The sequence below is a fragment of the Aptenodytes forsteri genome, unplaced genomic scaffold (genome assembly GCF_000699145.1).
Source record: "Aptenodytes forsteri isolate BGI_AS27 unplaced genomic scaffold, ASM69914v1 Scaffold614, whole genome shotgun sequence".
NCBI classification, from domain to species: Eukaryota; Metazoa; Chordata; class Aves; order Sphenisciformes; family Spheniscidae; genus Aptenodytes; species Aptenodytes forsteri.
In genome coordinates, this window is record NW_008795777.1 from 153,986 (window position 1) to 167,036 (window position 13,051).

General features: G+C 37.6%; 1 protein-coding gene across 1 annotated transcript; it reads left to right on the forward strand.

Annotated features, from left to right (window-relative positions):
- Positions 1-6: 6 nt before the first annotated feature.
- Positions 7-12,613, forward strand: NUP50 (nucleoporin 50; the record flags this gene model as incomplete). The annotated part of the gene is made up of 7 exons (XM_009283642.1): positions 7-75; positions 1,187-1,270; positions 3,499-3,694; positions 5,055-5,717; positions 6,709-6,787; positions 7,879-7,997; positions 10,432-12,613. Coding segments are annotated over 7 exons (1,413 nt in total), but the record flags the coding sequence as incomplete, so codon positions are not given.
- Positions 12,614-13,051: the final 438 nt, after the last annotated feature.

Consider the following 13,051-nt stretch of genomic DNA (forward strand, 5'->3'; position numbering starts at 1 on the left):
GGAAAAAGGGAAAAGAGAATTGCAGAGAAGGAACTGACTGACAGAAACTGGGATCAGGAGGATGAAGCTGAGGAGGTAAGATAGACATTAGATCCTTCCCCACCCCCACCCCTGCAGGTAGTAGGGTAGTTATTTGCATGTGCTATTTATCTTGTGGGTAAAATCTACAGTAAAATTGGTTAAAAGTGTAGCAATTAAATATAATTTTATATAAATGATTTTTTTTTTTTTTAATAAAGCTTCCAATATATGTAGACCATATGGCAAAGCAGCTTTTAACAGTTAAAATGACATCAGCAACTCAGGGGAAAGGAACTTTACATTTCTAAAGGGAACACCAGGCTTGTTAAAATGCATAATGCTTCTGAACTTTTCAAATGTGTGATGGGTATTTATTGGGTTCATAAGAAAAGCAGTTTTCATTTCTTGAGAGAGATTTTCTTCATGTCTTTTCTTTTTTTTTTTTTTTAAAGGTCAGTAATAGTTAATTTCAGAAATATGATAATTTGGAGTGCTTAGCTGAATGTCCCTATGCAGCCAGAAGAATTACGCAAACAGTCAAATGATACGTTTCATCTGATTGTAAAAAGAGATTTTAATGTTTAGTGTCTCATACTTACTTATGGCTCATGTATTATCTCTAAACAAGCCGTGCTAGCTTCTGTGCTACTAAAAGTATTAAATGTTTAGGCCTATAAAATGTGAGAAAGAAAACTGACAGTACTCTTCCAGAAATTTGAATATAAGAAAACTTAATTTCCTCATTTATTACAGGGTAGTAATGAGTCATTAGCTGCCTTTGCTAATACTTGAACTACAGCAGACTGCAGGAGATTTATTTACAGCATACATCTCAATATACCTTCTCGAAACTGAATTACTTGAATTATTTGTCATAATAAAACTGAGATTGCACGAAGGGAAATGTAATGCAGAACAAGAAAGACAGAGTTTTGAAAGTATCAACTAATTGTCCAAGTAGCTGGCAAGCTAATCACAGTCCTATATTTTCTGGGTGTGGTGTTTTCTTCTTTTTTTGTTTTTTTTTTTTTTTTTTTACTTCCCTTATTTGTTAGGGAGAAGTGTTACAGGTGTGTTCAAAAGCTGATCTCGGCCATCTCTTCAGAATATGATGACTTTATGCATTCCGAGAATTTCACTAATGTTTCATAACTTCTTCTTAAAGGTGGGAACATTCTCAGTAGCTAGCGAAGAAGTTCTGAAGAACAGAGCTATTAAAAAAGCAAAACGCCGAAATGTTGGATCAGAGGTAATGTAATCACTGAGCATTAGTGTTGTAGTTTGACTCAGTTGCAAAATAATGACATTCGTGCTCAGGTTTTTATTTATTTGGGCTTGTAATAATACTGTATAAAGCTATCATCTAGAAGGTATATGCAACTAGTCAGCTCATACATGCAAATTAGTTTTTACTTACTGTTCTGTAGCAAGAGTAAGGCTAGAATGAAAAATGCGTAATACTAGTATGGATTAGGTGAAGAGAGATGTGTATTTTTTGAAGTATAAATGCAGAGTGTTTCAGACACAGTGCCTTCTACAGATGGGTAAAGTAGCATTTGAACTGGTCCAGTTTCATTCTTTGCAGAGGTGGAAGCCTGGAAATCAAAAGTTACTAGTTACCTGTACTGGAGGGCTGGGGGATGTCTAAGGCAGATGCTAAATAAGTAAAAGGCAAAATATTAAGCTGATCTGAGAATGAAAAAGATTTGTTAGGGAGAAGTGTTACAGGTCTTTTGTTAAGAATGCTGCTACTTCCCCTCCCCCCGCCCTGGTAAAGAGCTTTAGTGCCACCTACTCTTTGCAAATTGAAAATTGAAAGGAAGTTGGCCTTCGTTACAGGTTTAGTCCCTGTGAAAGCATTAACCCAGTCCAACCAAATTATAGTCCTTTCAAAAATCCCTGACAGATGCTTTGTCATGTATATCTTTCTATGAAATGTTCTTTCAACAGGGCATGCGCCGTGTTAGAAATAGGACAGAAACTTTACCTATCACTCAAATTGCTTTTGGATTGAATGGGACTAGGCACAATTAGGGGCTAGATTTTTCTCCTGTGCTTTTGATTTTCCATCTGCTGTCCAAGCAATGTAAAGGAGGAAGCTGTCCTATCCCGCTTTGGCCTACAGTAGTTTTAACCACAAAGGTGGTAGAGAATGCAGTTAATTAAAGGATTGTACCGGGAAGAGGTGGTGCAGGAAGTAAACCACAACTTGAACAGGAGGGATTCAGGGGCAAATGGAATGGGAAAAACAGAACTGGCTGAGAAGGGGACCAGATGTTGTAGAAGAAATAGTCAGGAGGGTAGGAGTCAGCTGTTAGAGATCAAAGCTGGAAGAAGAGCTAGGATAGGCTGGGCAAAGTTTAAAAAGCAGAAGAGATGGCAGGACAGCTGAGGCTGCATAAGAAACCTGTGAAATACTTACAAAAAGGTAAACTTGAAGTTTATTGATGTTCCTAAATGGAGCAAGCAGAACGCTGGAAAGAAAGACTGCAGTTTAACTTGAATGTCCAGAGAGAGAGGTAGGTAGGACTGATCAAAGAGAGACAGAATAAAAATAGCTACCTAGAAATGAGAAACAGAGGACTGAACTGGAAAAGGTAAAGCACAAAGAGGAACAAAAAGAGCCCGTACCCACAAGGCCAGATACTGGAATGGAACCTAAAATTGGTAAGTTTTGATATTTCTTCAGTGGCAAAACCAGATGAAACTCAGAAGCAATTCTCCTTGTCCTCTGATGGCTTTCCAGAGACACTGAAAGCCCACTTCCAGTAATAAGTGCTCATTACCTCAAAAGACATGATATGTAGTACCTAAAAGTGGCAGTGCCTATTTGCATGTTAATTACACTATATCTTTTAAAAACATGTAAGAAACTATACCGTAAAATAATATGGTTGTAAAGATGGTGTTCAGAACTAGGTAACGAAGAGGCTGCAGAAAGCATACACTATGTTATCAAGTACAGTCTATCTTTGCTTCTCCCATCAGTCACATTGGAATATTTTGGGTAAATCACTTAAACGTTACATAGGTGACTACAAAGTATGCTGTTTTGATGAGTGGCTTGAAGTGCTGGACTCTTAACTGCAGTTGTAAATGCTAAAAGTTGCTGAAAATAAGCCAGCAATTATATATTGCCATGTAATTATTTAAAGAAAGCAAGATGCTATGAATGTCTAAATAGGTAGTCAAACACATCCACTGCTCTGAACAATTTTTATGTATCCACTTCCTAGATCTAGTTTATTTTCATACCGAACATCTGAGTCCATTAAAAGTAGTAGCAATATGTGTCATAAGAAAGCTATTAACTTTGTTTACATAGCTGACTTAGAATAATGCATGAAATGACACACTGAACCAGGGTAAAATAAATGGAATATTAAGTGGGGATAGGATTTTTGTGGAGGTGTATGTAACTGGTTGTCTCTTTTTTTTTTTTTTTCCCTTTTTCTTTTTTCTCCCTCCTCTCCTCAGTCTGAAAGTGGAGGAGCTTTTAAAGGGTTTAAAGGCTTTATATTGCCTTCTGGAAAAGGAGGAGGTGGCTTCAGCGGATTTGGTAATGGTGCAGGAATAAAGCCTTTAGAAGGGCTGTCTAATGGAAGCAGTAGTGTCTCTAGCACTCCTTCTTTCAGCAGTTTAAAGACCACCTCCGAAACACAATCGGCATTTGGTAAGTTTTAAATAAGCATACATATTTATCAACAAATTCAGCTTTAAAATCTGTAGGGTTATTTAAGTTTTAAATAATCATACATATTTATGAACAAATTCAGCCATAAAATCTGTAGGGTTATTTTAATAGTGAAAAAACAAATTCCAACAACCCTGTGGTTCTCTTCTAAGGTTTTGAGATTTTCTTCCTCTTTGTAAGATTTCTTAAAAAGATTTTAGACTGCTGGAGGGACAAGTTATCAAATGCATGCAGTTTTAAGAGGTGGAAACTAAATTCGTATTTGATCTGATACTGGAGGTAAAAGCTTTATAGGCACAAATGGGAATGGAAGACATTGGCATATGACACTCAGAATAGTATAAAACAGCTGGTAACATGTTCCAGTTAAATAATTGTCCCAATTATCTGAATTTAATAAAAAAAAAAAAAGCTAATGGAAAATGTCCATTTAGTAGGACTGCAGTTTCTTTGTGTGATTTTTTTTTTTTTAAGGTCTTGTTTCTGTATTTTTTGCAGTTCTTGGTAAATACATGCTGCAGAGCTAAAGTATTAACCTTTTTTCCCTGTACATCTTATATTGCAAACAGTCTTACTAGAATTCTATCTCTTAAAATGTAGGTATAAATGTAAGACGCTTGAAATATTTTGGCAATTATGACTTGTAGTCTCATGCTTTAGTAGTCTCTGAAGAATATTAGTTCTATGCCTTTGTGTTGGCGATGCAGAAATGTTAACCATGCCACAGTGTTTGAGTGAGCATGCCACAGAATAGAAATAGTGGAGTTTAAAGTTTAGAGTAGCTTAGATTTCAGTGAGCTTAACTAAATTAGGAGAAACTTAAATATTTAATGAGGATTTTCTTAATTTGCTTATTATGGTTTTTATATGGAAACCACTCAAAAATGTGCAAAATCATGGGCTAGTGTGTTCAGAGTTCTTTAAAGCACAAGTAGTAAGAGATAACTGGATATTTTGTTTTAATTGTTGCAGCTTGGTAAAGCTTGAATTAAGATTTTGGGGGTTTTGGTGAAATACAAAACTTTTATTTTTTTAATATTATTCTGTAAGATTTCTTTGGATTTTTTTATACAACTGTGTGCTCTATCTACTTTGTCTATCCCTGAACTAACTTACTTGTCTAAACTTAGCGAGCTTAGGTCTGTTTCACAGTATTGTATGCTTATGTGTACCACAGTATCTGGTACACAGTGTCGCGTTGTGATAAAAGACAAGGTACCTAACTGAGCAAGAATGAGTGATTTGATAAAGAAATATTGAGAACATTTAGTTTAGGTTTTTATGAGAACTGTGCTTTCTGGAAAAAAAGAAGTTCTAAACCATATTTTTCTTCTAATAGGATCAACAATGTCAAATGGTCCTACTACTACTGCGTTTACTGAGAAAAAGGCTGCAAGCCCAAAAGCTAATGGTGGCAGTCAACCATCTTCATCTGGCTATGCTCAGAGTAAAGTTTGTAGCTCTAGTGTTTACCACAAACAGTTAGCAGCTTTAAACTGTTCTGTGCGTGACTGGATAGTTAAGCATGTAAACACAAACCCACTATGCGACCTGACACCCATCTTTAGAGACTATGAGAAGTATTTAGCAAATATTGAACAGCAACATGGAAGCAGTAGTGACAGTGGCTCTGAAAATGAAAGCAACAAGACACCTGGCTCTCAGCCTGTTTCTACGTTTGGGAATTCAAAGGTACAGCAAGGATCAACTTTTTTGTTCAACAACAACAAAACTGAGGATCCCTTGGACAAAAAACCCGAAGCTGCATCTGAAAAAAAAGACCCATTGTTAGGAGCTACATCAACCGTCTCATTTAATTTTGGCAAGAGTGTCGACAGTTCTGTTTTGGGTTCCCTTGGTTCAGGAACGCTTAGCAGTTTCTCATTTTCTCCTGGGAATTCAGGTTTGTTTGGAAAAGATGGAAACCCGGCTAAGTCTGTCACTGCAGTATCCACCAATGTATTGGAAGCTCAGACAGAAAGTGGCAATAGCGATGATAAAGGTAAATTCTATTTTAAATTATTATTTTTAAGCTGTGAATGTGTGTGACTTAAGAATACTGCAAAGATGAAATAATACTAAGTTGAACTAGATCATAATTGTTCTTGAATTTGAAAGTACCAAACTGTGCCACTAATCCAGAAATAATCTGTCTTGCATAGTGTTTAAGTATAACTAAAAGTATATGGTTATCAAAACCTATGTATTTGTCAGATTTATACTTTCTGTAATAGAAAAAAATTTTTTAGCTGAATACAAGACTGGAAGTGATTAAATTTAAAGCAACTGGTATGTTCATCTTTGAGCCTGCAGGACATTTCAATCCTGCTGCTTTGCCCAGTAGGTTTATCAAGAGATCCCTCAGTACAACGCGTACGATATGGAACAATTTCATACATCTTTCTTACAAGACTGTAAGGCCAATAAAGTTGCATACTACCTGACAGTTTTACTCTGCTATTTAGCTAAGCTGGGTACAGTAAGCTGATAGAAATCCTAGCAGTTGAGGGACTGAAAATAATCCTGCCACTGTCTCTTGGCTGTCATTCCTGCAACTGATTACCCTTCCCCCAAATTAAAGTTGGTGGTTGGAAGATTTATTTTGCTTTACTTGAACCCATTTGTGGAGACTATTCTTTGAAATGTTATAACTGTTTTCCCCCGAGAAAAGGTTTTGACTTGTTCAGCTTTGCAATTTTTGGTTTTGATTGTTTGGGGGTGGTGGTGGTGGTGTATTTTCATCCCATTTAAATTGAAGAGGAGTATAACGTTGCTTGAGGGGTGTGGCTGAATGAAAAGAAAATAAGACTTTTTTTCTGTAGCTGAAGCTGCTTCAGAGCCCACACTGATAGCTAAAATACATTTAAATCATTGACAGGCTACACATGTATATGTCAAATACAGCATGCATAAACTAGTTCTAATACAATGCCAAAAATACCTTCCAGATTATATGCTCACAACATTAATGTACTAAAACTTTTTATTTAAAGGAGGAGAAGAGGAGGAAGAAGAGCCACCAAAAGTCATTGTTAATGAAATAAAAGAGGATGATGCTTTCTACTCAAAGAAGTAAGTGATTTTAACTTGGAATAGTGAAGAGAATTGTAACTTTGAGAATAAAATTCATACCTATGTACTGCTACTCTTCATCGCGGCAGTGCATAATTAATGTTGTCTATGTTCTTGATTTCCTAGTTAATAAAACTTTTTAGGAAGCCATGCAGAATATGAAGTTCCAATTGTAAAAAAGTTAATTACAGACAAAAATGTGTAAGACCTTACTAAAATTCTTGTGTATCTTGGACACAGCACAGATAGCTAGTTTGTGTTCTACTTGTGATCAGGTTGTGGGGTTTTTTTTTTTTAACAAATGAAGATGATGTATCTGCCTTCATCAGGTTTTGTAAGTTTAAACTGTAGGGCTTGTACCACAGAAATAACGTACACTACTTCTGAAAAGTGTGAGTCAGGTGCTCAGCTATTTGCATAGCCTAAAATAAGACTCTTCAGTTGGAAAATGCTGATTGTTGTATGAAGGAGTGAACAAGTTGTACTTCTAAGTTCAAAGCGAGACTACCTAGAAGCAGTTTTTCAAAGCATGTTCAGTAGTCCAAGTAATTGCCTGACTACTTAACACTTAGCACAGAATCTGTCTTTCTACAAAAAGTCATTTGCTTTATCTGAGAGAAGGTACGTGCTCGTATATGAAGAATGGCATTAGGTTTATTAGAGCTTCACTTAAAAAACGTTTTTAAATTTTACATAAAAGTCCTATTATAACTTCAGAATGATACAGCAAGCTCTTTCGGTTTTGTAATTAGTGTTTTTAAACAGTAGCTTGCAGTTATTACTCCTTATAGACCCTGAGGTGGTTGTGCATTTTACTTTTCCCTGAAAGTAATATGTTTGTCATTTCAATACTGAAAGAAATAATTAACTTTCTCTTTCTGAACTGGAAGTACTAGCTGTTAGCACATGAAACAAGGTCAAGAAGAACAAAGATTTATGCTACTCACAACATTTTAACTCCTGATTATTGTTAAACTGTTGGCTTACTGTGAGTCAGATGTATACATATATATATGTGTGTGTATTTGGGAGATATCTTTGTATTTAATCTCTACATATCTGCACCAACAAGTGTGGGGGTTTTTCCACAGGTGCAAACTGTTCTACAAAAAGGATAATGAATTTAAAGAAAAAGGTGTAGGAACATTACACTTAAAACCAGCAGGAAATGAAAAAACTCAACTCCTAGTTCGAGCGGATACCAATTTAGGTAAGTAAATTTCTTCTAGTAGCAAGTCTTGATGTGAAATTCCCTGCTAAGCATTAGGATTTTTTTTGTTACACACCATAACAGACACGATTAGTGAAAACCTTTCTACTTTGGTTTTTTTGAATAATTTCAAGTATTGAACAAGCAATTGGATGCCTCTAATGAGTATTACAAAATAGTGCACATGAAGCAGTGCAAAGAAGTAAAAGGTTATGGTGTATGTTTGGGTATTTTCCCCCCCACCCCTTAAGCATTAGGATTTTTTTTGTTACACACCATAACAGACACGATTAGTGAAAACCTTTCTACTTTGTTTTTTTTGAATAATTTCAAGTATTGAACAAGCAATTGGATGCCTCTAATGAGTATTACAAAATAGTGCACATGAAGCAGTGCAAAGAAGTAAAAGGTTATGGTGTATGTTTGGGTATTTTCCCCCCCACCCCTTTTTTTAATAGCTTTTCTCCATCCCCGACTTGTTGAGTGGTTTGAAGCATGGCTTAAGATCCACAATGTACATGTACTGATACATGTATCGGGTGTGATAAATGAAGAGGAACAAATTTTGTGCTAAGATGCAGGCCAACTGTCATTTGTCTGCAATTCATCCTGAATACGTAAATAGTTGGCCATGTGGGCAGACATCCGTTGTACTTGGGGGTAAAGGGGAGCATTCTATAGATCAGGCATGCAGGATTTTGCTATATGCGTTGCTCTTAAAATGCACACCGAAGTCCAGCTGTTGAACTGTGTTTTAGCTAACTTCAGTTGGATCACAAACGGTAGGTTGACTCTACAGAATTAAGAGTAACCTGTAGCGTGATAGTTCCTCAATATCTTTTGAGATGAATGTTAACACATACAGCTAACTAAAGAGAAAAAAATGCAACCATTTCTTTGCTTTTAGAAGTTAGGGGGTACTTGATGTGGGGGTACTTGATGTAGCATCTGGCTCAGGGTGTAATGTTCTGGCTGAAGAGTGTTTACACACTCAAACTATGCAACCAGTTCATTGTTGAGAAGCCTTGCTACACTTCAGTACCTGATTTCAACAAGCTTGCATGTGAGGTTCACATGCACTTGGCAACTTCCATAAAATAGAATAAATATTATGCTTATAGGAGACCTGAGGACTAAAGTCATGCAGGCCCTTGGTAAATCTCGCCTCACTTTCAGTTTATAATGCACTCTAGCAAGTCTGTATGAAGCCTCTGCAGGCCCAATAGGGGCAGTTTTCAAATACCTGGTGAGATTGGGACTCCTGTGTTAGTCACTTCTAAATCATCAACTTCTTTCAGCGGAGACAGGGTTTGCCAGATAAAGGGCAGGTCTTAGCAATAAAACTGAAGGCAGACGTATGGCAGAGCTGTCAGTGCTTTCAGCATTTCCTTGGGGATTTGAATGTGTCGAATAGAGCAGATGAAAACTTGATTTCTCCAAGTTACCTGCTCTTTAACACAAGTCTTGATTTTTCACTCAGCTGATGCTAATTTTCCTGATGTTGATTTACATTCCCTCTACCTTCATCTGAGGTGATGTATTAGGAAATCTTTCCTTTTTCTTCAGCTCGTACACTAAGACATTTCAGCTTGGTGTTTCCAAGCGTTGGTTTCTAGAAGCTGCTGCAGTCATAGTGATGCACGCTTTCCTTTTTGCTATCTTCACACAGTGCTATAATCCTTTCCTAAAATCTCACTGTGTTGAAAAACTGAACTGGAAAGGAAGGCGAAGACTGACTTTTCCCTAAACACTACTACCGTGTTCTGAACTATTTACCAGGTTTACAAAATGTGTGCATCTTCCGTGGAAGCAGATTTGAGTTTGTTTGCAACCGTTTTAATAGACCACTAATACTGGGGCTGTCAAACTCGCTACATAATTTAACAAGTTGACATACGGCTGTTATTAGTAAGCCGGTGGTAGACCACATCAGATGCGTTGTACGATTTGAGGATACAAACTACTTATTCTCCCATAGTTTGTCCAAATTTGGATTAACGTGTCTGTATGTGTGTTAAAGCTAACTTTTTGCTTCTGCTTATGAACTGTGCTTGATGGTCAGAATGAGCAGCTGGCATAAGCATAAACTAAGCACTACGACTCGAGTCCTCATTTGCTGCTTCTCCCTCGTCCTCTTCCCTTTTTCCTGCATGTCCCTACTATAATTTGATATTCTTCAGACTCCTCCCTTTTTTTAAAAGGAGCACGCGGTATTTCCAGAGACTTCCTCATTCCTAATGAGGAAAGAAATCCGTGAGAACAGTGGCCATGAGCAGATGCTTAGGGAAGAATGAGACAAGTATATATGACATTTGTGAATTGCCTTCCTTCCAAACACAAACTTAAATCCCTATTTAGTAAGTATACTAACATCTGTATTGCAGTAAAAGCTGAAAAATTGCTAATTGCAATTTTTTTTCCTCCTCATATGCAGGAAACATACTGTTGAATGTTCTAATTCCACCTAAGATGCCATGTACAAGAACCGGAAAAAACAACGTTCTTATAGTTTGTGTTCCTAATCCACCGATTGATGAGAAGAATCCAGCTGTTCCTGTCACTATGTTAATAAGGGTGAAAACAAGTGAGGATGCAGATGAGTTGCACAAAATCTTACTGGAGAAAAAGGAGGCTTAAATAAGTTGCAGTCAGTGATTTAAGGAATTATTGCCAAACTGCTGCTGCTCTTTTTTTCTTCCATAACTTCACTTGAACACTTAACTCTTTACTCTGGTATTAAGAACTGTTATAGGAATTCTGGAAAAATTCTGTGAGGAAAAGCTAAACTAGCTAATAAAAGCTTTAATAGAACACAAGCGTTGGACTGTGCTCCCTCATTTTTCAACATCTAAATGCAGGACCTCTTCTGGATAAAGCATATTGATTTACGTTAAAGCACGTGTTTTTAACACCAGTTGATTTGACAGAATGGACTGAAATCAGAGTACAAAAATATGGTACCAGAGCTTCCTCACAGACTGCGGTGCAATGCAACAACCTCCTGTTTTGAGAAGGGGGGATGTTGAAGCTTAACTGTTGAAACTGTTTCTAGACTCCAGGTTTTTAATTTTAATTGGCCTGTCATATTCTGGTGAGACTAATTTTTCAAACTGTCAGTGACAATGTACCCCAACAACAATGATATTATATATATTGTACTGTGTTTTAACTCTTACAGACTCGTGTGCTTTTGGGACTCGGAGACTGCATCTCGAGATATTTAAAAGAAAATTTGCTTGCGTAGTCTTGTTGACAGTAGTGTTTCTTAGAGAAGAACTGTCAGTTCTGTTCTTACCGTAGCAACAAGCTGATGATGTGCAATAGTACAAGCAGACAACTGGAAGACTGTTTATCTTGGACCACAACCACAGCTGGCATTCGGCGACTTCTGACAAGTCAGAGGCAAAGGGTTGCCCTTCCATTATGGTCCCTCCGAGGTATTCTTCTCTAGTCCTGTGGGCTAAAACTGAAACCCAGCAGAGGCGGAGTCGTAAATGTTGTACTTGTCTCGCTACTAGTACTTTTCTGAAGAGAGCTCTTTTCACAAACAAATTTCAGGATTTTTATAGATCTTTATATTGCCTCTGGCCATTACCAAGAATACATGCGTAAGTGTGTGTGCGTGTCAGTAATTATTTTTCCCGTGTGCTAAAACTGCAGTGCTTTACTGCATTACATTAAGTAAACCAGTAGTTTGCAGCTTTAGGACAAGCTTTCTGTGGCAAAAGTAGGGAGCACTGGGTTAATCTATAACTTGGCTTTCAGCTGTGTTAGAATTAACCACGTGGCAATAATTTGTGGATCAGAACATCATTCTGTTCTTGGTTTCCATCTCAACTTTATCACACCTTGTTTGGTTATTTAATCCTTTTCTTTTGCAAATCTTGTTTGCTGGAAACTCCTTCCCTAATTGTTTTTCTGCTTCACTTCCAGCTCTGGAAACTATCCAAGAGCTAGATGTTAATATTAAACTTGAGCTGCTCCCTGAACTGTCTCACTGACCAGCTCTGGGGAGATGGAAGAAACACGGCAACCTCTCTCTGGCTGATGCGGCACAGAGGAAAAAATCCCGTTCTTTAAAAAAAGCAGCATGATGCAGTTCTCACAGGGGACCTGGAAATCCACAACAGCGGCATCCTGTGGGTGGGGAAAAAGTAGTAGCACCATTTGATTAGATGCAGCACATCCTACCTGCTGCTCTCTGGGGGGGAACAAACGGCTGCCTTTGGTCCTCATTCACTGCACAATTCAGGTTATGGCCTTTTTTCCCCCTCTTAACTAAAAGAAGGAAAAACTTTATAGGATCTATAGCCCTCTTGACCAAAGTTCAAAAACAAAGGCCTTTGCTCACATCTCAGCTACACTGAGGTCACAGGAATTGCATTTTTAAGACTCAAGTGTAAAGGAAGCTTAGATACGATTTCAAATATTATTTGAAATACAAACTGGTGCCTTTTTTTTTTTTTGCATCTGGCTCAGTACTTAACCATTGAAAGTTGACGTTACGTTCCTCAAAATAATGTGCTTTTCTTTAAAAAAAAAAAAAAAGTCTTGCCGATACCTAAATTGGAGGCCAAAAGCCGAAGGCTTGCATGTTAATTGTGTATGAATGAAAAGCAGAACATTGCCTGAAAGTTTATTACAGGCTTAGGTTTAATATCCAAGGGCTCAGTTAATTTTGCATTTGTCGTTTGACTGTAATGTCTTAAACGTGTCTCTGTGCAGGAAGGGTTTATAGACTAGAGCGGTGGATGTGGTAAGCGCATTTGTTACGCATCCCACTTCAAGAGCAACTCTGGAGAGATTGTACCGGCAGTCTTGGGTTTGTGTGTGTGTGTGTTTACTTCCGAAAGCTCACCGATACGTAACTGTTTCTCCATCCATTGAAATGTGGACCAAGTAACTTAAACAAGTGGGAGACAAACTGAACTTCCTGTGGATCCTTAGGATTTGCCTCCGAAGGGAGGCGGCCTGGGGCTTTTGCACGCACGTATTTGGCCCGGTTCTAAAGCTGGCAAACTGAGTAACGGCTAGTGCGCCCCCGTCATGTTTTC